Source organism: Armigeres subalbatus, chromosome 1 (assembly GCF_024139115.2).
Source record: "Armigeres subalbatus isolate Guangzhou_Male chromosome 1, GZ_Asu_2, whole genome shotgun sequence".
Taxonomy (NCBI): Eukaryota; Metazoa; Arthropoda; class Insecta; order Diptera; family Culicidae; genus Armigeres; species Armigeres subalbatus.
This window is the reverse complement of record NC_085139.1, coordinates 41,851,130-41,877,425: the sequence shown is the minus strand read 5'-3', so window position 1 is coordinate 41,877,425 and position 26,296 is coordinate 41,851,130. Positions and strand designations below refer to the sequence as shown.

Sequence of the window (26,296 nt, the reverse complement as noted above, 5' to 3'; positions counted from 1 at the left end):
ATTGCAAAACACATGCGTTCTGAGAATACTATAGAGGAAGATTGTCGCTGTCGTCACTGGCGAAACATCTTTTGCTGGCGAGGATAGGGCGTCAACGAAGGAAAAATCAGTACGTTTGACAGTTATGTACTCAACATGTTTGGGAACGAGAACAAAGAGAACTGCAGCGACAATCGTGCTCTATGGTTTATTAGTTCTATTGTTCTCAGCGAGGCTGGACCATTTCCGGGGAACTATAATAGTTTATGTATAATGGGTTCTCATCTAGACATAATTTCGTGTGCTGCGCTACCGTAATATCAGCTGGATGGAGAATATGAACGATATGGAACAACTATGTTTAGCACGGCAGTGCGTAACATCAAATTAAAATAAAATAACATGTACTTGGCGTTTTATTCAAATTTATCGCTCGTATAAAAGCCAATCAAAATCATAAAGAAATATCAAGATGATCGAATTCAATTTTTTTTCAATTTGTGCATGAAAAGTGAAGTTTCAAATTTCAATTGCCATTATCTCAACCATCATGCGGAAAAACCAGGACTGCCTTGAAAATATCGGCATCAGTTTACGCACATGGAAGTATAGCATCGGTGAGAAGGAAAACAGCCGCAGCTTTCGGTTCATTCGTTTGTCGCACCATAAGCATGCAAACGCTATAAGGGGCCCCATACACGCTTCGACATGTTGTACAACTTTGACTCCGCCCCCAAGAAATTTGGTTCGGTCGGACCGTCTGTGGGCAAGTTGTACGACCGTTGGACAGTACAACTTGCCCACAGACGGTCCGACTTCACTCCGACTGAACCAAAGTTCCTGGGGGCGGAGTCAAAGTTGTACAACATGTCGGAGCGTGTTATACTGATGACTATGCGTCTCCATCGGAATACGGTCATTGTGCCACGCTTAAAGACTCCCCGGACCTAAACGATTCCATCGCCGCGACGGCGACAACTAGTCGCCGCTATTCTATCGTTTAGTTCTATTTACACTTCCATACCAGCGGCGACAGAATCGCATTCGCCAAGCGGTAGAATCGCGTCGTGTGTGTAAGTATCCAATATGCAGGGCTCCTAACTCCTAGACATGTTTAACACTTAACGACTGTTTCAACACTGCCCATGATTTCATAGTTGACGTAACAACCACTGCACTTTCGCACGTATTTCGAATAATTTAGGGACAAACATCACACATTTAAAACATTTCAACCCATAAGGGGTCATACACTTATTACGTAAGCATTTTTTCTGAGTTTTTCGACCCCCCCTCTCCCCATGTAAGATTTTTTTCATACAAATGATTTTTTATTTATATGGAGCGTAAGATATTGACCGACCCCCCTCTCCCCATAAATGCTTACGTAATATGTGTACGGTCCCTGAGCACTTAAATGAGGTTTGTAACAAGCAACGTATCGATGCTGCAGCGGTCGATTTACTTCAGTAAACGCGTAATAAATCAAATTCGCTGAAATTTCAGATGGTTGATACGTCAACTATGGATGCATGGGCAGAATACTTAAGACACCCATAAATGGACCTTTTTTTCAAAACATTTCATGGTGCTTTTGTCATAAGAGACTTATTTTCAGGAAATCAATATCTCTTAAAACACCCACTACACGATAATATAGGCTTTCCTCTTTCACATAGGTGCAATTATAAAATGTTCTATCAGGGGTCATTTTTCCATATACTTTTGGTGAAGTTGAGTTCGGTGGTGAATAAGTTAAATATGGAGTTTGCACTAAAAATACCGAAAAAATAAAAAATGGTTTAGATCTCCGATAGAACATTTTAGTTCACCCACGACATAAAAGTGGAGACTATACACTTTTGCGTGGCGGCTATTCCAGAGAAACTGATTTTTATGAAATAATATTCTCCCATATAGACACCGCGATTTGGCGATGTCCTTGGGAAAGTTTCAACGAACGTAACGAACATACCTTACCCTGCGTTTTACGGCTTTGCTGTTAAACTTTGCGATATGTTCATCAACTTTTTATCAGTAGCACGAAGAATCCGATTAGTGAGAAAGTCTTGCAAATCAGCTAACCCGTTTGTAAGTTAAATGGCTATAAAGGTTTCCTCAACTTATTTTTATATAAGGGTAAGATAGTCATGTGACCAATCTTTCAAGCAGTTGGAACTGAAACAGCTTTTTGAGATAAAAGATTTGAAAAAATAGAGAGTATAATAATAAGACAATACCTATGACAACTTTTTACTTTTCAACGCAATTTATGCAAACTTTCTGTTATTTGGTCTGTCTGTCTGGTTTGTCTGCGAGTAGTCATATAAAAATATCACTGAGAATACGTAAGAAGGCTTTTTTTAAAAAAGTCGTGAAAAAATGGATTTCAAAAAGTGCCTGGGTAATACGCCCCACCGTAACCAAAGACGTTTCATAGCCCTTCATTAGTATTTTATCTATCCCATAGTTAAAAAGTTACAAATCCTTATGTGCTTGACCTTAATAAACCAACATAAGTAAATTTAAGCAGGTGCGAATTACATTTCAATATTTTCCATATAATTTGAAAGCTGCAGGCTCGCTGCGCTTGTGTCTAGTTGGTAAAGGCATATCGTCCTGCCTACATTGGGATGTTTTGACCAGTAAAACATACTTTCGAAAAACGTTACATTTTTGAAGATGGAAGCAATTTTATATCATATCAAACACTGAGTTATTTTGTTGCCCAACTGGGTGTTCCAGTGCAAGTTTTGCGGACAGTATGCTAGCGTCGCTCCAGAATGTTGAGCAAACAAGCATTAAAAGTTACATCAAAACTGTAACTTATTTTGTATTTTTATTATGTAATACAAAAATACTTTCACATTCACATAGAATGATGGTTTTACAAATATTTAAAGGTACCAACTGATTTTTACCCTTAGTTAGTTATAGTTTTCTAGAAATCAAAGGGGGTCGTTTTGGCCAGGTGGGGCGCATTATACAGTCTTATGTGCTCTTACCCTCTTATGTGGGCCCTCCTTAGCCGTGCGGTAAGACGCGTGGCTACAAAGCAAGACCATGCTGAGGGTGGCAGGGTTCGATTCCCGGTGCCGGTCAAGGCAATTTTTGGATTGGAAATTGTCTCGACTTCCCTGGGCATAAAAGTATCATCGTGTTAGCCTCATGATATACGAATGCAAAAATGGTAACCTGGCTTAGAAACCTCGCAGTTAATAACTGTGGAAGTGCTTAATGAACACTAAGCTGCGAGGCGGATCTGTCCCAGTGTGGGGATGTAATGCCAATAAAAAGAAGAAGAAGATGTGGTCTTACCCTAAGTATATACCCAGTATTTTGCACTCGGTAATGGCGGCGTGAGTAACTATGACCAGAGGTAAAAATAGGACGGATCGAAAAAAACAAATCCTTCTGCAACCAGACCAAATAATATATGAAGCTCTTAGGGAACAACGTATCACGCGGCGGCTAGTCACTTTCTGGTATAGACAGGATGAGGATGCATGTGGAGACGCTTGGTCCATCGTAATTAGCGTATATATGATGTATTTTGGCACGGCAAATGCTGGGTAAAGCGTACCATTGGTACTTCGCGTACCTGAAGGAATAAAATAGACCCAATCTCGCGGTCCTTAACCTCCTACCCAGCAACTCCTATCCCTACCTCCCCGTGGTGCTGGCCGGGATACGAGCAACCTTAGGGAAGATCGGGTAACCAACCCCTGTGGGAACTTTGGTCGTATGCTGTCAGGGAAGGGGGGGTTTGCTCCTCTCCGGAGGTGCAAATCTTATTGAGCGTCTGTTCGCCATGTCAGGATCGGCTCACAACAGCGTCTGTTCTCCATGTTAGGGGCGGCTGATCATCGTCCGAATGCCAGCGAGGGACTCTAAGTGAAACTGTGCACCATGGAGGAATGTTCCTCCGGAAATTTAGGGGGTTTGGTGTCAGGCCCTGCAAGCCAGTCTTTAAAAAAACATACGCAACGAATAGTCAACAAGAGAGTACGGACCGGAACCATCGGCGAAGACCACCGCGACGAAAAGGGACTAGCGATTGGAAACTCGGTTCGTGGAACTGCAAATCTCTCAACTTCATCGGGAGCACACGCATACTCGCCGATGTGCTAAAGGACCGTGTATTCGGCATCGTAGCGCTGCAGGAGGTTTGTTGGAAGGGATCAATGGTGCGAACGTTTAGAGGTAATCATACCATCTACCAGAGCTGTGGCAACACACACGGGCTGGGAACAGCTTTCATAGTGATGGGCGATATGCAAAGGCGCGTGATCGGGTGGTGGCCGATCAATGAAAGAATGTGCAGGTTGAAGATCAAAGGCCGGTTCTTCAACTTCAGCATAATCAACGTCCATAGCCCACACTCCGGAAGCACTGATGATGATAAGGATGCATTCTACGCGCAGCTGGAACGTGAGTACGACAGCTGCCCAAGCCAAAACGTAAAAATCATCATCGGAGATTTGAACGCTCAGGAGGAGGAGGATGAGGAGTTTAGACCGACTATTGGGAAGTTCAGCACTCACCGGCTGACGAACGAAAACGGCCTATGACTAATTGAGTTCGCCGCCTCCAAGAATATGGCCATTCGCAGTACCTACTTCCAACATAGCCTCACGTATCGGTACACCTGGAGATCACCTGTGCAGACAGAATCACAAATCGACCATTATCGACTCCGACATTATTGACGTCAGGACATATCGTGGCGCTAACATCGACTCTGGCCACTATCTGGTGATGGTGAAACTGCGCCCAAAACTATCCGTCATCAACAATGTTCGGTACCGACGACCGCCGCGGTACGACCTAGAGCGACTGAAGCAACCTGATGTCGCCACTGCATACGCGCAGCATCTCGAGGCAGCGTTGCCGAAAGAGGGTGAGCTCGATGGTGCCTCTCTTGAGGACTGCTGGAATACAGTTAAAGCAGCCATTAACGATGCAGCGGAGAACAACGTCGGGTATATGGGACGAAGTCGACGGGACGATTGGTTCGACGAAGAGTACAGACAGATTCTGGAGGAGATGGATGCAGCGCGGGCGGTCACGCTGCAGCAAGGTACCCGGCAGAACCTGGAACGTTATAGACGGAAGCGGAGACAGCTGATCCGCCTTTTTCAGGAGAAGAAACGCCGCCTGGAAGAAGCGGAGTGCGAGGAGATGGAACAGCTGTGCCGTTCTCAAGAAACACACACTATCAGAATCTCAACGCATCCCGCAAAGGCTTCGAGCCGAAATGTGCCGGGATAAGGATGGGAGCATCTTGACGGACGAACGTGTGGTGATCGAAAGGTGGAAGCAGCACTAAGAGGAACATTTGAATGGCGCTGAGAGTACAGGCAGTGAAAGTCAAGGCAGCGGAGGAGATGACTACGTCAGTTCAGCGGACGATGGAAGCCAACCAGCCCCCACCTTGAGGAAAGTTAAGGATGCCATCCAACAGCTAAAGACCAAAAAAGCAGCTGGTAATGATGGTATCGGAGCTGAGCTCATCAAGATGGCCCCGGAAAAGCTTGCCTGCACAAATTGATAGTCAGAATCTGGGAAACTGAACAGCTACCGAAGGAGTGGAAGGAAGGGGTTATATGCCCCATCTACAAGAAAGGCGACAAGCTGGAGTGTGAAAACTTTCGAGCGATCACCATCCTTAATGCCGCCTACAAAGTGATTCCCAGATCATCTTCCGACGTCTGTCGCCATTAGTGAATGAGTCCGTGGGAAGTTCTCAAGCTGGCTTCGTTGACGGCCGCTTGACAACGGACCAGATTTTTACTGTACAGCAAATCCTTCAAAAATGCCGTGAATATCAAAAGTCTCAAAGCACCATCTGTTCGTTGATTTCAAGGCGGCATACGACAGTATAGAGTGCGTAGAGCTATGGAAAATTATGGACGAGAACAGCTTCCCTGGGAAGCTTACCAGACTGATCAAAGCAACGGTGGATGGTGTGCAAAACTGTGTGAAGATTTCGGGCGAACACTCCAGTTCGTTCGAATCGCGCCGGGGACTAAGACAATGTGATGGACTTTCGTGCCTGTTGTTCAACATTGTGCAAGAAGGTGTCATGCGGAGAGCCGGGTGTAACAGCCGGGGTACGATTTTCAACAGATCAAGTCAATTTATTTGCTTCGCGGATGACATGGACATTGTCGGCCGAACATTTGCAAAGGTGGCAGAACTGTACACCCGCCTGAAACGTGAAGCAACAAAAGTTGGACTGGTGGTGAATGCGTCAAAGACAAAGTACATGCTTGTGGGCGGAACCGAGCGCGACAGGGCCCGCCTGGGAAGCAGTGTTACGATAGACGGGGATACCTTCGAGGTGGTCGAGGAATTCGTCTACCTCGGATCCTTGCTAACGGCTGACAACAACGTTAGTCGTGAAATACGAAGGCGCATCATCTGTGGAAGTCGGGCCTACTACGGGCTCCAGAAGAAACTGCGGTCGAAAAAGATTCGCCACCGCACCAAATGTGTCATGTACAAGACGCTAATAAGACCGGTTGTCCTCTACGGACATGAAACATGGACAATGCTCGAGGAGGACTTGCAAGCACTCGGAGTATTCGAGAGACGGGTGCTTAGGACCATCTTTGGCGGTGTGCAAGAAGACGGTGTGTGGCGGCGAAGAATGAACCACGAGCTCGCCCAGCTCTACGGCGAACCCAGTATTCAGAAGGTAGCTAAAGCCGGAAGGGTACGATGGGTAGGACATGTTGCAAGAATGCCGGACAGCAACCCTGCAAAGATGGTGTTTGCTCCCGATCCGGCAGGTACGAGACGACGTGGAGCGCAGCGAGCGAGATGGGCAGACCAGGTGCAAAACGACTTGGCGAGCGTGGGGCTTATTCGAGGATGGAGAGATGCGGCCTCGAACCGTGTATTGTGGCGTCAAATTGTTGATTGTGTTATCTGTTTAGATGTAGACTAAATAAATGAATGAATCTGGATCTTCTAACCGGATCTCATCTTTGGGCTAAAGCGTAAATATAATGTAAAATGGTGAAACGTTTATCTATCAGGCTCACACTTTTGACCCTTGCATACAATAATTTCTCTCTTCTCATTTACAACCATCTATAACATATTTAGAGTGCCCACGATAAACTTTTCATTTTGCCATTGTACAAATGATCAGATAATTTGGTGATCTGGTGAACCGGGTCTTCAACTAAATGATCAACGAATCGTTTACTCACACCAAGATCCGGATCATTTTAACGGTTCCGGATCTGAACGTCCATCTCTACTTTAAACCAACTAAGCTACGAAGGACCTCCGTCGGCCTTCACAACTAAGTGGCTACTGAATGAGCCCGAGATTCCCAAATTAGACGCTATTTTTTTCGGTCGTAGAACCACTGCGTCCATTGAGTTGAACTTTTGTGGTATACTTCTGCTTACTAGGTATGTTTGATTCGCATCTTGTAGGTTGATCACCATTTGTCAAGTAAACAACCTAAGACGCGTCTTTTCCCAGTCCGGCACAATTGAGTTGATAAAACCCACTACCTTTCCAGGATTTGCAGTCCAAATATCTCCTGGTTGCATAAAGCCACTATTTAGAAATTTAGATCTACCCTTGTACAATGCATCACAACTGCAAAGCAGATGTTCCGAGGTTTCACGTTACAGATGTTACAGAAACGACGGATATCATTCTGAATCTAGCAGGTGCAAAGAGCTCTCTTGCTGAGCTTTCGGTTACTGAAACATTGGGAATTATAAATATCTTTGAGTGAGCATACTTTTCGGCAACCAACCAGTTGGTCATCAACCTTTGTGCTTCCCAGGATTTCAATTCCATTTTTATGGTATAGTATGATATACCGCAAAAGAATTCTGGGTCAAAAACCTCGTTTTGCAAGCTCGTCTGCCTTTTCATTACCTTACCACAGTGTCCTGGAACCCAGTACAGATTTACGGAGTTCTCTTGGCACACCTTTGACGTACAGTTTTGACGTACGTTTAAAGCTACTCAATGCTTTGAGTGCCGCTTGGCTGTCAGTAAAAATACAAATGTTTGCATATCTATATTTCCTCTCTATAGCAAAAATATCCGCTTGGAACACCGTTGGATAGTTTCCCATTGCCACTGAGATCGCTATCCCAGGGCCGAAGATTCCTGCTCCCGTTTTTGTTCCATTTTGTTAGACATCTGTATATAATTTTATGTAACCGTCCCGAACAGTGGAACCTCCGACATCCCAAACCATACGTGATGGTTCATATATGTTATAAGGAATGTCATAGTTCTCCACTGGTTTCATCCAGTCTCCATTCATATTCATCACTGGCCCATATTGAAAATTTTGTGAAATATTCAAGTGGCCAGCTAAGTCTCCTAACTTGAATAACTTCAAACGATAGAACTTTTTGCTATTCTTTTACGCTTCTAACTGCACAAATTCATGCAAAGGTAGCAGATTTAGAATTGCATCTAACGATTTTGAAGAAGTGCTACGCATTGCTCCCGTTATAGCAATGGACACCAACCTTTGTAGTTTTGTCAGCATTTTCTGTGAAGTAGCCTCTTTTGTTTTTGGCCACCATACAAGAGCAGCATATGTCAGTTTTGGACGAATAATGTAAGTATAGATTTCCATTTAGTTATTCTCAAGCCCCATTTTCTTCCAAATGTTGCCTTTCCGAACGCACACTCAATATGAGCATTCCAGTTCAGTTTAGAATCTAGAATGACTCCCAAGTATTTGACCTGTTCACTAAGCTGAATTTCTAGTCCACCAAGGGTTAGAGCTTTTAGATTAAATTCCCTCTTTCTAGTGAATGGCACAATTACAATTTTTAACAGATTAATACTAAGGCCTATTGCATTCTCTCTGAAATGATTTTGTCAAATTTCCCCCTCACTATGATGACAATATCATCAGCAAAGCCTACAACCTCGAAACCGTTTTCTTCTAAGCTTCCTAGAAGATCGTCTACAACTAAGGACCACATAAGTGATGAGAGGACCCCTCCTTGAGGGCAACCTTTTGTTGCCCATACTGCAAGAGACGAACTTCCCACCTCTGAAGAGATTTCTCTAGCATGGAGGTTCGTGTCGAAGTTTCTTTAGATTAGAGTTTCTTTAAATTAGACGCACTCCCTCACAATCCATTTGTAAAGCCAACACTTCCACATGTGTAAAGAACCAGTGTAGCATGTTGAGGGTCGTGGGTTCGAGTCCCATCAAAATCTTTCGCATAATGTACATATTCACATCTGAGTTTTCTGAGAATTGTAAATTAATGTCCAAGTCGGGTGGTTTAATACCCGGAAAATAGACAATTAACTTTGATTGAACAGTGCAAGACATCGTTAAAGGCGCGATAAGATTTTCATGATTTTTAAGCCTTTTTATCGTGTGACATGATTTTCAGTAAAATATTTAATGTTCAAATTTATCTAAAGAAGATTGACCTAAAGACCTTGCTCGGGCTCCCTACTTTTTTTGTTAAATTTAAATTATGTTTAGATACGATCGTTCTGAATTTTTTCACAACTAACCAACTCTTACAATTTACCAACTACCTATTCCAAAAAACTGCCTTTTTCTTTTCCTTTTTTCTTTTTTTTTCAAGGCACAAAATAATTGAATGATTATATAATCTTGCAAGTCGGTTAGTTTCAAATTCCTTTTAAATAATCCTTTTTATGAATCCTGTATGCAATTGCTGCTATCTTTTCATATGACATAATTTTGAAAGTAATTTGTAAAAATGCACACCTATTTTAATGATGGAGACGCGTGGCAGGATTTAATAGTGGAGGAAATAAGCACTCTCCAGCACTATTTGTTGGATTTAAATTTACAAGGGAATCGGCTTTTCGTTTCAATCGTTTCAGACCAAAGCAAGCGTTTTTCGGGCCACGGGAGAATCTTTTTTCGTTGTTTGTGTTGAGGATCATCTTTTGGCTAGAATAAGAATTGGAAGATAAACGATAATCTTGCCTATTAGAAGAAAATCCTTTTTCGTTTCATCACTTTTACCGCTCACTGACTTTTCGCGAGAATCATCCCAGAACAGTTACAAAATTGTATGGCCGGGCCGGGATTCAAACCCGTAACAATAATAGCCGTAGGGATGAGCTTACTCTAGCCACCTATCTGTATGAAAGCATTTAATTATTTGTCCCACATAAGCTAATACCACAGACAAACAGACGTAACAGCTAGAAAAAATTGTTTTAAAATCCATCGACCAGCTATTTTACCACCACCTAACGTGCATGTTGTGCGAAACAAAGTTTAGTACGACAATGTCAACAGAAGGCGCTAGTGTCAGGTGTCAAATATAAGGGTATACGATGCGCGCGCCCCTGGATGTGAAACTCGCAAGTAGTAGAATTTAAAACGACCGTTGAGCTCATGGTCGATGGGAATTTCCTCAGTGTTACGTCTGTTTGTCTGTGCTAATACCATTTGCATTGATGATACCACGAAAAGACTCGAATATGAACGAAAAAAGCTAAGCAACGTTTGGTGGCAATCGAAGTGAGCGAAAAACGGTTATCGCTCTCTAGGCTGTTTTGCTTTCCCGGAAAGTCATTTCTCCCCGAAAATCCTGTGCTCCTCAGATTGAGTGAGCATTACGAACCCTGAAATTAACACATTAACGCCCGAACCTTAGGAAATGCTCGTGAGCGACCCCAAAACTGTACAGCCTATGGGACAAAGGAATAATATTCGTTGATAGGAATCCTTTTCCGCTTACTTACCCACTGAGTATCGATTCAACAGTAAAAGCGTTTTCGTTACCGCAAACATTAGAGAAATAAGCATTTTGAAAAATTCATTACTTCTATAAAGAAAATAAGATAATTCTCGGGTACTTATTCAAAAGGACGTATGTGATTTTGTAAACAAAGATTTAAACGTCGATTCGTCCAATCTGATAGCACTCCCACGCAAACCATCAGCACATACAGGTAGGGGATGCCTTTGGCTACCTGTTGGTGGCGTTGGTTTGCGTGGGAGTGCCAGTAGATTGGACAAATCTCGCTTAACTTTTCAAAAGACCTAAGTAACATTTTTTTCATGATTTAATTTGAATACGACGTTTGAATCTTTGTTTTTAAAATCACATACGTCCTTTTGAATAAGTACCCGAGAATTCACGGCCTCAGCAGGGTTTCTTCTATTATTGGCAGGGGTTTACTGATTATAAGTGTCTTGAAATTCTGACACAAGATTCTCTATGTTCATGTCTGATGCTAGTGGATTGCCAACAGAAAAAAGGGGTTAACTTGTTCCAACCTATTATTATCTGAAAAACTTTCCCTTATATGAAAAACTAAAAAAAAATCATTTTTCAATATCAGAAACATCAAAACTGAAAATGACATTTGTTTTGTTGTCGTTTTCAAAGCAACGATAATTTTTATATCTAGCTCTCAGTTCATTCCTTTTCCATTTTGCGATTTCTCCATATCTCGATAATCCCATCAATATCGAGTTGTAGAGAATCGACTGTAATACCAGAGACAGGTGCTGTTTTGGGTGAAACTTCTAACTCACGGCAAACAAAAAACAAGAGCACGTAAGTAAACATGTAGTTTGCAGGATGTTAAGTGTTCAGTCTGTACGACCTCTGGCCGACGCCGATGATCCTGTCTTTTTAAGGTCATTCCTGACAGAATCCAAGTTTCAAAGTGCTCGCGTTTTCGGGGGCACACCACTCGATACGGAGGCGGTGGACAACTGCCATTTTTGTTGATTCAGCTTTGCTGCGTCGAAGCAAGCGTGAAAAAATAATAATGACAGTTGTGCGTTGCTTCCGTATCGAGTGGTGTGCCCCCGAAAGCGCGAGCACTTTGAAACTGGGATTCTGTCAGGAGTGACCTTAAACTTGCAAGGATTCATCCGTCTGAATTTGACAAAAAATGTACGAACTATCTGTCAAATAAAATTTCTCCGTTTTTTATTGCAATTTCGCTGCAATGCGTGAAGAGTTTTATTTTTCAACAGTACGAAGATATGTTAACATATTGATGACCTATTTGTTTTTGCGATATTGAAAATGATTATTGAGAATATAGTTGATAAAATAAATAACAATATGAATTATGTAAAGTAAATTTCCCCTGTTAATTGAGTAACAATTAAAATTTCGGATAACGATGCTTTCTTCATGTTTTTTTTTCTGGGAAATTATTATGTTTTGTTTACGGATTTGAAATTTTTGGACCTGAGGCAGAAATTAAAAAGAGCAGAGATAGGCTTCAATTGTTAATATAATATAATTTAGTAACCTAGTAAAGTATAAAGTTATCATCTAGCTTTCAATTCCTATGTTTTCCTCTGGATCACAAGAACCTATTTCAATCCCTACCCTGCTCACAATATTCAACATTGAATTTCTCTAATTCTTGCAAATTTTAAGGACAAACATCCTTCTGGTCCTCTCATTTTATGAAATCTTTCTTAGAGTGGAAAATACAAAAATTAAACCAAACAAAACCGAAACAGTAAATTAATCAATCTTGATGAGGTGATAAATTCGAAAACAAAAGAGTGTGTCTATGTTAATTCTCTCTAAAGCTTCTTCTCCTGCACCGCGAGAGACTTCTCTGGCAGCTTTCGGCGGCAGCATCACGGAATGTGTGGAAAATGGTACGTTCTTGATCAATCATTGTTGTCGTCGTAACTCTCACGGTAGTGAATCGATGAGTAGCCATGCCTATCCGGGCCGTCACCGTTGTACGATTGGAACTTGATTTTTTCTTCAGGCCATGTAAAATATCGGAAAATGGGAACGTTGATAATCGGAAAAAATAAAAGAAAATGAAAATAATGCGCTGGACACTTGCCGAAACATGCGGAATAGTGTAACATCTGTAATTTTTATATATGTGCAAATTTGAACGATTCTCGATTTCAGTTCTTTGACCCGTAAGAAAAGCGTCATTCAAGCAATTGTATTTTTTTATTTCAAAAATGGCGCTTTTCAGTAAGTAGTCTTAACGATCGTTGTTCTCTATTTCGAAACAAACTAAAAAGAAAATATTTTATTTCCACAAAGAGAATTGGATACAGTTAAATACGAAAAGCTAGAGAACAATCAATTACTACTACGGCAAAACGGAAAAGACACTTCAACTACTGTTCCTAATTCAACGGTAAACAACAATCAGAGTGAACGTTTAAGGCAAACACAATCGGTGGCGTGACTCCGGTATAAATGTAAACATAAAACTATAGTAAACTGGACAAGAAAATTTTGAGGCACTTACCTGAAAAGAGGGGGTGGATCGTGTACATGAAATACTCGGTGAAAGTTGCTATTGCTTTTTTTTTCATTTACGCTGATACCATTACAGGGTTAACAGGAAAGTATAGGGTGTGGCCAATTGAGTCTACTTAAAATAATAATAAAAAATAAACTGAAAGAAATCATACTAAACGAAAACAAAATAGACCGGACAAAACAACTCCAACTGGGTTCGACATTGAGAGTACTGCATCCAAATCCAGAGTGAAAATAAAATTATACTTTCTTTCTGACGATCATCATCCATTGCATAATGCCAAATAAATAAAAGTTGCGTCAAATTTGGAACAAACATTTTTATATATTTTGATTCACTGTCTGTGGGGTGTCTGCGGTTTACTTTGAAAATTGTCAAATCGAATAAAATAATGTAAATTATTCTCGGTTGATGCACAGTCGCACAAAAGAACTATTTATTTTCATTTTCTTTATTATTCATCTTTATTTTATATCTCTTCCTAGCCTAAGTTTTGCAAAGTGTGTGCATATGATTCCTTTGCTGTATTAGATAATTGGGAACACAATAGATTAGAGGGAGGCAGAGGGGTTACTTAATCGAATGTTCTATCTCACTACCATAATCGTAACTATATAAAACATTTAGCTTCGTTAGATCATTCCTAATGTCTACTACGCTTCATTGATAAGGCATTTCGATTTTGTTTGTTGTCGAATTGATTCTTACTAATTGCTAAAGGTCACTTTACCCCTAACAAAACCTTCGCAAACGAATCGATTAGTATTTTTGTATTGTGGGCCAAAACTGATAACTTGGTCAACTTCCCTTTTTTATGGTCGGACAGAATCAGAACACTGTGGGTACGATTTTTTCAATTGACTGATTTGGTTGTTGTTTATTACTTTTATGGAATTGGTCCGCTGCTGAATGATAGATATTTCCGGTGGTGTCGCGTCAGGAGTCCCGGCAACGGGATAGTTTAACTGGTATGGTTCTATTCTGTAGGTCGATCTGGGTAGTGCATGGGACAAGTGTTTTGGTGGTGAATGTTTTCACATTTGTTCGGTAGAAGTTTGTAAACACAAAATGGAGGCAAGCAGAAAATGGCGGTGCGGGATCTGCTATCACCGTACGACAAATGCGTCTCTGTGGGCATGATTATAAGAGGGTGTATTTGAGTGCATTGGGAATGGAACAAATGAGCATATGATTTAGTAGTTAGTCGGGATGGTTCCGTGTCAAGTTACGCCTCAATGATGATAATTTGGAAAATGTTTCTTTTTGTTAGACTAGAATTCATTGAATAAGCACTGGGAAAAGCGAGCGGTTTCGGTGGATTGATGCTCAAGGATTATTCACTAGAACTAAAAAAGAAATACAACAAGGCAGGACAGGAGATCTTACGCTAGAATTTAGTCGGTAGTATTAATTTAATAACAAGAAAACTAGGAAAAGTTCAACAAAAACGAAGAAAGTGAAAACTGCAACAGAAAAAAACTGGCGAAAACAGACTTAACTCATATCTTCTCAATTTTCAGTTCTTCTCAACGATTTGTTCTCGATTCAGCGGTAAAAAGAGATGTTGGTATTTTTTATTTAAATACTAATCGATTCATCGTTAAAATATTTTTTTCACATTGTTCATTGCTTTAGTTGTTTATTGTCACGTTAACAGCTTAGCATGGGTCTTGACACATGAAAATAAACAATTACGCTACTTGGACTACTGATTTGTGTGTATGCGTAACACCTTATGAACTACGCGTAAACTTAAGTATAATCTACATTGTGTTATTCTCTTTTCCTTGCGATTTTTTGTGTTTTTTTTTCAGTTATACAATGCAAAATAATGTGTACAATGATGATATATCAGGTTTACAAATGTGTTTCCATCTATTGGCTAGTGTTAGAGTAAATAAACGTACAAATAGTAAAATATAAACGATGTGCTTTAGAAATAAGATTGCTCAAGAGTGCTGGAGTGAGGATTGGCAAACACAGCTTTGCCATTACCGCCTCATTACGGTCGTATCGGTCAGATCCAGTGAGCGCATTTGCGCGAACTCTCACTTCGGATACCCGAAGCACCAAAACAAAAAAAAATAAACAATTAACAAGACCACGATCACCAGCACAACTTGCATTGATCGTATCATTGTCCTGCCTCTTCTGTTCCATTCCATTCGAGAGGTTCAGCTGCTCCCTATCAACTACATATCAAGCATAATTTTTCATAACGACGTATGTAACAAATATGAGGATTCGAGAAATCCTTTGCTGAAAGTTGGCAAAACTTTTTCTAAAACTGTTTTAAAACTAAATCTTTTTTCAATACTTTTTTCCACTGGCATGCATCATTACAAGACACGTAATAAGCGTGCTTCACAGTAAAGCTCAGTTCATTCAAGTTCATTGTGAAAAACGATAAAATTATACATACACCGGTATGCTACACGTACGTCGGTGTACATTGGTCGGTTTTCCATAGTGCACGATTGACGCAACTGCAGTTTTGTTTTGTTTTGATTTTTTTGTTACATAGGTCGCTCTTAGTTCCCATATGTTAAAGCGACGTATGTAACAGTGAGACTTCAAAAATAGAAATTTTTACATACGTCGATTCGCAAAAAGATTAAATTAAAGAATTTCAAGATCTGAAATCAGTAAAATCGATGCGTATTATATAAAGCCGCGTGTGATTGTCACGTTGTATTAAAAACCCCGTTTTGTTTACTTTTGTTACATACGTCGTTATGAAAAATTATGCTTGATATCTCTTGTGTTCCTACTACTGCACCAATACGATCCTCCTTGTCTTGTACAAATAACAACAGATTGCTAACAATGTAACTTCTACAAAATACATCTCATCCACGATAGTTTCCTAATATTGACTCTTTTGCTTTCTCCCTTTTGATGCTTTGTTCAAATTTTTATTTCTTTTAACTTATTTTTCTTGTATCACTCAGCTGGTTTTCTTCTCGATTTTTTTTGTTCAAATAATAAAATTATCAGATTATTTGTTTTTAAATAATAAAATTATCAGAGAAAAACAAAAAAAAAGTAAAATAGAGAAATCAAAGCTGGCCGTCCTCACCTGGTATATTTGGTAGCGTTGTGACGCGCTGGATAACACGACCGTTGAGACGAGTTAGACCCACCCCACGGACCACCACCGCCGCCCCGACTGGTACCGGAGCCCCCGCGGTGCCCACTCGACGACCCAGCAGGACCCCCGGGTGGTTGCTGTTGCCACGGTGCCCAACGATTCGGCCACGTGCCGTGGTTCCACGTCCATGACCAACCCCCTGTTCGATCGATCGGGGTCGATTCAATAAATATGTGTGTGTTCGTGTGTTTGTGTGTTCGGGTGTGATCGTATCGTTTCGATTGTTCATTGTTTTCGTCGTTGATCGTAGTGGTCATTGTGTACGAGATGGCAGCGCATGCATTTCGGGTTGGGGCATCATAACAATGACCGGCGATATCCGAATCGATTTGTTTTTGTAAATGATTCATGGATTCGATTTGTTTGCGATTGATGAATGTATGCGTGTTTGGCATTTGTGAATAAATTGCGTAATCGAATTGAGTACACGTATCATCGGACAATAAAAATGAAAATAAAAGAGAAACATAAGAGAAAAGAAAAGCGAATAACGCGTTAGAAATTGTTGGTCCCATTTGGCGGTGGATTTAAACGGTAACTGAAATCCTAAAACTTAAGGTGAATGTTCTTCTTTTTATAACTAACTCAAACCTAATTATACATAAAATCGCTTAACAACTGTCTGCTCTATCGATAATCTTCCTATTTAGAGTACATTTTTAATGTTTTATTTCTTTCGTGAAAATTGAGAAGAGTTACTGAATTGTGTTGAGCAGCGCGGTTCAAATACCCGTAAGCACTCTGTTTTCCTAAAGTTTTTTATTTTATTCAGTTTAGCTTCAGAGAAAATTAGATTTGTCAGCATTGAAACAGTTAGTTGCAGATGAAAGTAAACTTATGCGTTACTCATGAGCATGTGAACCCGGATGTTGTGTTAGGTTGAGTCATTAACTCGATTTGATATATAATTAGAAAATGAAAAAGGACAGTTCTCCTATAATCAGTTGGTTGCTTGAAGATAAACACTGCAATCATGGCCAAAATAGAGTGTGAAACAGTTCCGAAACGGTGTGACAGAAAAAGTCAGGATGAACAAAAACCAAAGCATTCTGAATGGGGCAGGTATTAGAACGATACACATGAACTGTTAATACGAATTGATGCCGGAATGAATTAAAGGTGCGACCAGAGTATACGCGTTAGCGCGACGCGACGCGTCTTTTGAACTAAACGGATCATTGATTTTGTTATTCCTTATCTGATTGACGCGTCTACTCTGGCAGCCTCCAAAGCATTGGGTGTTTAATAAATAACTAAATAAGCGTTAACTAAAAAGCAGTAAAAAATGTAAAATAAAAGCGTTTTATATAAGCTACAGTGGCCAAAAGGATACGATACTTTAATTCCCTAGAACGGTCCTAAAAACTGATCAATAAAAGCGTAATAATGTCGAATTCTACTTAAACTAGAATTTAAAGAAAATTACGGAGAAAAACCAAGTAACCTTTTGCTCTCACACAACTTTCCGGAGTTTCGAACCGACCACATTGTTCCTGGCGGTCGCCGCCGCAGCAGCGGCAGCCGCTGCTGCCGCCGCCACCGGGTGGTGATGTGGATGATGATGGTGGTGGTGAGAGTACGAGTGATGGTGATGGTGATGATGCGACGGACCACTACTGCTGGCGCCAGCGCTACTACCGCCGCCTGGACCGCCTCCGGCGGCGCCTGCACCGCTAGAACTACTACCCTGACCGTGGTGATGGTGGTGCCCGTGATGGCTGGACGATGAACCTGCGACGGCAGCCGCTGCAGCGGCGGCAGCAGCTGCCGCAGCCGCGGCTGCCGTCGCCGCACTAGGCGGATAGTCAAAATAGTAATCGTCGCCGTAGCCGCTGCCCCGGTAGTAATCATCGTAGAACGGCGGATCGGCGAATCCTCCGCCGCCGCCGCCGCCACGGTGCGGATAGTCCGCGTACCCGTAGTAGTCGTAATCGAAGTCTACCGGGTTGCCAAGGTTTGTTCGTAATCGGGAAACCCGGTACGATTTGAGAACAGTATATTGATTCGATTTTTTTTTTCAGTGTATACCGCGTGTTATGAGTTTTGAACGCATGGCGCAGCGGTTGTGTTTTGTGTCGCGTGGGCGTCGCCATTTCGTGGTTGCGCGCGGTTTCATGTGTGTGTGTGGCCAGCGAGGGAAAGAAGAGAAGATAGAACCAACAAATGCGCTCAATCAAAACATCATGAATTGCGGTACGGGATTTTTCTCGACGGTGGCCTAAACTGGGTCCTAGAAATGTAAATTTTGGGTTGTTTTTGTTTCGTTTTCAAAAAGTTTGTTTTTGGTTGCGAAAAATTTTGAATTTTGAACTACTTCACGATGTTTTTACTATGGTTTTGTTTACTGGTTGCATTTGTGCAGTACTATTCATACGCACTAGACTAGACTAGCAACAGGTCGCAAGTGTGACTAGGAATTTGGATTTCTCTTCTCCCACATGGTCACCGAAAGAGGGGGGAATGGGTACGAAGGAGGTTCGTTCGGTTTGAGGCCAATTCGATAGTGGTGTTTATCGGAAAATTATATGGAAATTAAAACGCAAGGAACTGATACTAAATCGAAATGGTAGGATATATGAATCAAACGCTAAAAGAAGTTGTAATCTATGTACACAAAAATGAAATTTGTGGTAATTCATATTAACAAAAATGATACAATGAGCAACTATTGCAATTGTTGAATTACTAAGACCGACTGATACGATACTTACCGAGTGACGCATTGGAGGTTATAGTTTAATTTGTCATATTGTTTGGAAATTTGCTTAAGGTGATTGATTTGTATGTTCATCCTTCTAAATAAAATCGTAATTTAAGAAAACCAACAAATCCAACAAATCAAACGCGTTGTTAGTAGTATGCCTTTTCAACCTAACAAAAGATTGACATAATTTTATTTAAGCTTTTGCCAGAATGACATTTTTTTCTAGTGGGCAAGGAGTGTAATTGTTGCATAAAACAAGCAACAAAAGAGAATAGCAATAATGTCTTTGTCCCAATCTGGATAAGATACAGACAATGTTGCATGCAGTTTTATCAGCAACAAATACGGTGAAATATTTGTTGCAAACTTTTCAAACTGCAATCATCATATATATAATAGCCCTGTTTGTCTGTTTGACTGTCTGGTGGAAATTCTCACAAAAAATAAAACATTTGACACTTCACTATCACTATCAGGTGCAGTAAACAAAACCAGTGACAACCTTAGACAACCAGACACAGCATTTGATGAGAAAAATCACAGACAACATACGTTGAAAATTTTGATTTTTTTAAATGCAGAAAAGAATCTATCACTCTTAGAAATTGAAAAAAAAACACTTGTCACGGGCGCTATTGCGTCCACAAATAAACTAGTTATTTGTATATTTCAAAAGCGAAACTGTGATCATGTAAATAGATGGCTATTTTTATATCTTGACAATCAATATTTTTTATCCGGAACATCGTCAAAAACCGGAAGTTTCTCTGGATGCGCGGCCAACAATCATTGTCCTATTAGGTTACAATTTGGGACAAACCCTTATTGTGAGTTGAGGTTGTCCATAATGTTGGACTGATTAGGATGCATTCAAACTTGTTTCACACAGCTGTACGAAAGATTCATGGTCTTCAATGCCAACTGAGCAAAATGAAGCGTCTCATCGTAGATTTTTGGTTAGGGCTGCCTCTCATATTCTGTTTCTTCCTCACTTGTATCAGGATACGACAAATTTGTTTTCAGGGCTTCTTGCGCATTCCAAAATAAACCCCTAGATTACCCGTAATGCTGGGTAGACACCTTTACGTGGTGTGTTACGGGGTAAGATCTACCACGGTTACATTGCCAGCTACAGGCAAATCCTAACCCAACGAATACCTTCCTCATTTTCCAACTCCGTGGTGCTTATGAGGGTGTCGCTAAGTCGGTGGCCTCTCGTTAAGTAAGTACCACATCAACACTTCCTTCCTCTCCCTAGTTACGGTGAAGATGGGCGTGGCCAGGAGTAGTAATCCTCATGCTTTTGTTATTTTTGTTTAAGACTGGAATCAAGGACCACTCCCCTTCTTGATTTCTGATAGCATTCTAGATAAGGATCTCAAAAGTAAAACATGAGTATCACTAGTGTCCAATCTACGAATTACACCGTAACAATGCTAATGCTAATGCTAATGCTATTCCAAAATAAACCCCTAGATGTTGATCATCTCAATTCGATTCTGATTCTGATTCAATTCAATTCCACGAAGAGCTGAGCGTTTTAGAAGGGCGTGACAATTATTATGATTGCGAAAGGTTTGTGTCTCTCGTTTATCGTCATTCGTAATCAATTGAGAGCGATTTTTGTCTAGAGAATAATGAGAATATATTTTGCCCCTTTTTGACCCTATTTCACCCATTATCATCCCAGCACAAAGCACAAAGAGGGTGGTATCCTAATTTGCATTAAACCGTTTGTCATAAAGCTGTTTGGCATGATTCCATTTAACATAACAAGTTGATTAGTCATGGACCAATTGGCATACATACCATTTGGTCTAACGACCGTTTGGCATACAACACAAAAATAATTACAATGAAAACAGGATTATTCGGCATAACGATCATTAGGCATAAAAACTCAAAGAATTATAAATCTCCGGACAAACGCGTGATTTACAAGAGTTATCTGTCTTTTGACTTATTCTGAGCACATCATCTTCTTATTGGCATTACATCCCCCACTGGGACATTACCGCCTCACCGCTCAGTTTTATCTAAGCACTTCCCCAGTTATTAACTGCGAGGTTTCTAAGTCATGTTGTTTGCATTCATATATTGCCGGCGTAGCACCAAATTAGAATTCGGAAGTTCCTTCCGAACGGAACTTTCTTCTGAAGTTTTATCTGTCAAAATAATTGATGCGTTGTTTAGTGCATCTTTAGGCGAATCCAGCGCACTACTTCCAAAGTTGGGTAAGTTTCCTGTATCTGGAGAAAAATCCAACTTCGGTATAAAAAGCGTACTAGCTTTGTTCCCGATAGACAATATCATCAGGCTAACACGACCATATTTTCATGCCCAGGGAAGTCGAAAAAATTCCAACCCGATAATTTCGTAGACCGGACCGAGAATCAAACATAGCCACCTTCAGCATACTCTTGCTTCATAGCCCAGCATCTTACTAAGGGAGCCCCCTTATTGGAAGCACATGCGAGCTTTTAAAGGAGTTTGACCAATTCAGGTATGAACTAATCGGAAGAAGAATTCTTCCGAGCAAATACATGTGTTTGATAAATAAGTTATTTACTATCTCGCATGGCAAGGAGCAAATGCGTGCTATAAAAAAGGAATCACTTGCTTATTCGTCTCATTCCTGGCGAATGCGTACTTGTAAAGAAAGGATCAAACGTAAACGTAAACAAAATCGTTCCCAAATGTCATAAGGCGCTGTCCATATACCACGTGGTCAGGTTTAGATACCCCCTCCCCCATCGTAGACAATTGCTCATAAAAAATTTCAAAAATTTGTTTGGACCGTGGACACTTGCCATACACCCCTCCTCTAAACTGTCCACGTATATGGACAGCCCCTAATTTAGTTTTTCTTGTCCTCAGATATATTCGAACAACTTCTATGGCAATCTATAACGGTTTCAAAATAGTCAACTAATACTAGACTATGCACAAAACAACGTTTGTGAAAGCCCAAAAAACAATGACAGAATCATCGGAAATGTACTCAAATCCCAGTCATGACTCATATTCCGAACACTGGCGTTTTAGCGCTCCTAAACTAAAAAAATATTCGGTTTCCGTACCGAGGATCAAGTTGATAAACGAATTCAAGATCATATGAAGAAAATTACACGAAGAAAGCGAAAATAGCCATTTGAAAGCGAGTGTTCGAAAATTGAGTAAAAACGGTGATCCTTAACGGTAACGTTCTTGAATGTTTAGAATAAGAAAACCACCTCAGACATATTGCTTTAATTTTTTTTGCCTTACATTTTTTTTCAAGCGAGAATAAAAAAAAACAGAATAATCCACCTAGCGGTGATGGTGTCTTTCTAATGTATTAAAAATATAATGAGAAAATACGAGAGGTCGAATAGCGCTTTAGGAAGATATATTAAATTATTTTCATTATTTCACATTTATTTGCATTCGTTTGAATGAATTGCAGCAGTTTAAAAAAAATCGATTATGATTTTTTCTCAAAAAGGGTCTCTTGGAAAAAAACAGGAAAGATAATGATATGGAAATGCTAATATCATCTTCCAAACTTAGACGTACATGTTCATGATAGAATTAGAGGCGAAAGTATAGAATTGATAGTTCCGTTAGGATACGGCAGGCATGAAGAATGTTTATATAGAAGTCGATTTGAAAGCGAGTGGATGGCAATATTTGTGATGGCACATATCGCACGACCCTTGGCACGACCTTCCTTCTGCCAAGCTCCCGTATGAAGGGGGAGGGAAGAATATGAGTGTGAAAGCTGATATATCTCCACTGGCTATATATGGAAGCCAGTGGAGATATATTATCAGCTTTCACACTGATATTCTTCCTTCCCCCTTCATACGGGAGCTTGACAGAAGGAAGGTCGTGCGACATGTGCCATCACAAATATTGCCCTCCGCTCGCTTTCAAATCGACTTCTATATCAACATTATTCATGCCTGCCGTATACTAACGGAACTATCAATTCTATACTTTCGCCTCTAATTCTATCATGAACATGTACGTCTATGTTTGGAAGATGATATTAGCATTTCCATATCATTGTAAATCGTTTAACTTCACGTAGAAGTAACACACACAAAATCATTAATTAGGAAAGATAAGGTTTTTATGTTACCGACAGGGTTTGCAGAAATCGCTCTCGATAGATAACGAACAACGACAAAAGAGAGGCAAAAACCTCTTCGAATAAAATACAGACATGATAAGAAAGAGAGATTTTCTCATTCTTTTTTGGATTCACACCCTGGTTACCGACATGTCTCAAAAATAGATAAGTTGATGTTATAGAAAGCAAATGATTCTTTCTTGTATCCTGAGTTACTAGTTTCGTATAAAATTCGATAATCATTTGGTTTCGGAACGGACTTCCTGGAATAGGTTCCCGTGGGCCCTATAGTGTCCACAAATTTATTTCGAAGAAACCCTGGTAATATGGGTATCGAAATTCTTGGAATTGTTCCGGAAACATGTCCAAATCGCAATGGCCGACAGGGCACATTTTCAATCGAATGCAAAGTACCAAGAAGCGAATCGTTATCGAGGAATTGTTATTTTTGGAGAAATGTTACTATTATTAGGAAAAACCCTCCTCCCCCCATAAGTGCTTACGTAATTAGTGTACGACCCCTTAGCATAAAAATTATACGATTCCAAAGTTTCGTACACGGGTTACTTGATCGCACCATCACCTGAATTAATTGTGAGTTGTCAAAACGTTGAACGATGCTAAATCAAACATGAAGACTCTCTCAACTTTTCTTTAACTCAATGTATACAAACAGGTAAATTTTGTAAGACGCATTAATGTTACGTTGTACATAATACGCAACTTAACGGTTTTGTTCAATGCATGCCACATGCAGTTCAGCTTTCTTTGGTTGTTTGTTTCTAATTGCCATACACGTGTTGCATTGCAATGTTAATAAAACATTGATCGAAATTTGAATATTTTTGAAATCCTCATTTACCTTTTTTGTGATTTGATGTTTTGTCAATGTTTTTAATAAAACTGAATGGAAACAAAGTGCTTTTTAGAAGATGTTGCGTGTGCTACTTGGGAAATAGACATGACTCTCCGACGGTAGCATTATGTGTGGCCCATATTGTTAGGCTCTGTATCATCCTGGAGCAAGTCATTAGTTCCTCTATCCGGTATTCATTGACTACGAAAAAGCTTTTGATCGTCTGAACTACGAAAATCTGTGCGGCGCCTTTAGACACAAGTTCCGGACAAAATCGTCGGCTTTATCGAAGCGCAGTACCAAGCTTCAACGTGCAGAGCTCTGCATAACGGGGCATCGTTTGACCCCATCCGGGTAGTCGCTGGAGTGAGCCAAAAATGTATTCCATGTGAATGTATTTGCTACTGGTCTTCATCGAAATCGACGAGAACATGGTGGGTGCGATTGACCGTGTACCAAACCGTGGACAGCGACCTGGCAGCATATTATTATTATGAAGCATCTAAACGACTTCGATTTTACTGATGATTATTGCTCCATTGGCACAATGACGCTCTGATATGCAGAACGACCTGGCCGAACGCTCCTCTACGGCGCGTCTCACCATCAATATCAATAAGATCTAATCGTTGCATGTCAAAACAAACAATCCCTCCGGGCAAGCAGCGGAGAAGGTCAAAAACTTTCAATATCTTGGCAGCCAATTAGCGTCGGACGGTGGCCAAGATCGACATAAGAGCAACGATCAAGAAGGCTAGAGCTGTGAATTTACGAAATATATGAAGATCAAATCAGATTAGTCAACGTACTAAATTTCGAATATTTAACTCTAACGTGAAATTGTGTTGTTATATACCGGTGAGACTTGGTGTGTATCAGCAGAGATCACGCAGAAACTTCAAGTATTCATCCACGGATGTTTACGTTTTATAATTCGGGCCTGGTGGCCTCACAACTGGATTTCGAATGCTGAGCTCCATCGACGATGCTATCAAAATCGATATAAACAGAAATTCGACAGCGTAAATGGAGGTGGGTCGGCGACACATTACGAAAGAATGGAGCCGAAATAAGCATGCAAGCGCTGGACAGGAATCCGGAAAGATAACGCAGCAGAGGCAGAGCCAGAGGCTCGTAGTGACGTAACCTCAGTAAAGAAATAAAGGAATCTGACCTGGGCTGAAGTGAGCAGCCGCTCCGGAATGGGAGGTCTTTTACGTTGGCTCTATGTATCCCTAGCGGTGCTCTGGATACATCTGTGATTGAGTCCTACATGAATTTGAGAACAGAGGGCTGACCACAGGCAGACCTTACTTAGCACCGTTAAATGTACAAAAACGATCCATAAAAATATGAAAAACGATCCGTTCCATAAAACGCTACCATAAATCCATAAAGTAGTTTGGGAGTATCCATAAAGAATAAAATCAAGAACCATAACTTCATTTTCATTTTCATTTTGCAGCGTTTGGTGGGGCAATGAGAGCGCAAGTCAATCCAAAGCCGATAATAGAGAGGGTAATGGCAGAAGAGTCCGTGCAGACCACTTGAACGCCATGGGGTAGGATAAGGATGGGGTGAAGTGAGGTTCGGATTTGGAATCGACTCGACACTAATGCAAAATGTAATTGAATGCAAACTAGTCAATGTTCAAACGCTAAAATGATAATTTCAAGATTTCCAGTACAACGTTTTTCTAGTTATTAAAAGCAATGTTTAAAATGCAATGTCTTCTTTTTTGCCTTAGAAGCATCTGATGTGGTTTGAAGGCCACTTAGTCATATAGTACAATTATAAGTTATTTAATGTGTTAGCTTTTTGTGACCACATTGAAAATATAAAAAAATATTGCGAATTAGTGTTCTATTTTCAACTTTTATTTATGCAGAATGAAAATTAATTGACTTTGTTTGCTCTGAGTGTAGGTTATGCGTTCGTCAAATCACTTTGTTTACCTAAGTCATTGTTTCGTCAATGTTTTTAAGCTGTGTCGACACTACAAACTCAATGTAAGTTGTATAATGTAAAAGTGGAAACTGCTAAAGAACTTAGTTTGTTTCATTATATTTTTTTGTCAAGGTTGCCTATAGCTTTAAACTGTTCTAACAAGTAGCTTTATCGTTGATTAATTACGGTGATTATCTATCAAGTTCTAATTAAGGTCAGGTATAGGATTCACTTTTCGGTGGCAAGCTTAAGCTTCATCACGCCTATTGCCTAT

General features: G+C 40.4%; 1 protein-coding gene across 15 annotated transcripts in view; it reads right to left on the bottom strand.

The window, feature by feature from the left end:
* The window catches only part of LOC134224647 (heterogeneous nuclear ribonucleoprotein R), a 150,397-nt gene that overhangs the window by 7,154 nt on the left and 116,947 nt on the right, over positions 1-26,296 (bottom strand). For 8 of the 15 annotated variants that reach the window (XM_062704209.1, XM_062704200.1, XM_062704218.1 and 5 more), the window contains exon 12: positions 16,330-16,540. The exons of 5 other annotated variants lie outside the window; for them this stretch is intronic. In XM_062704209.1, coding sequence (XP_062560193.1) covers positions 16,330-16,540 — 211 coding nt within the window. Of the gene's footprint in view, positions 1-12,218; positions 12,726-16,329; positions 16,541-16,584; positions 18,340-26,296 lie in introns of those variants that run through there. 2 more of the 15 variants (XM_062704224.1, XM_062704230.1) reach the window with 2 other exon arrangements.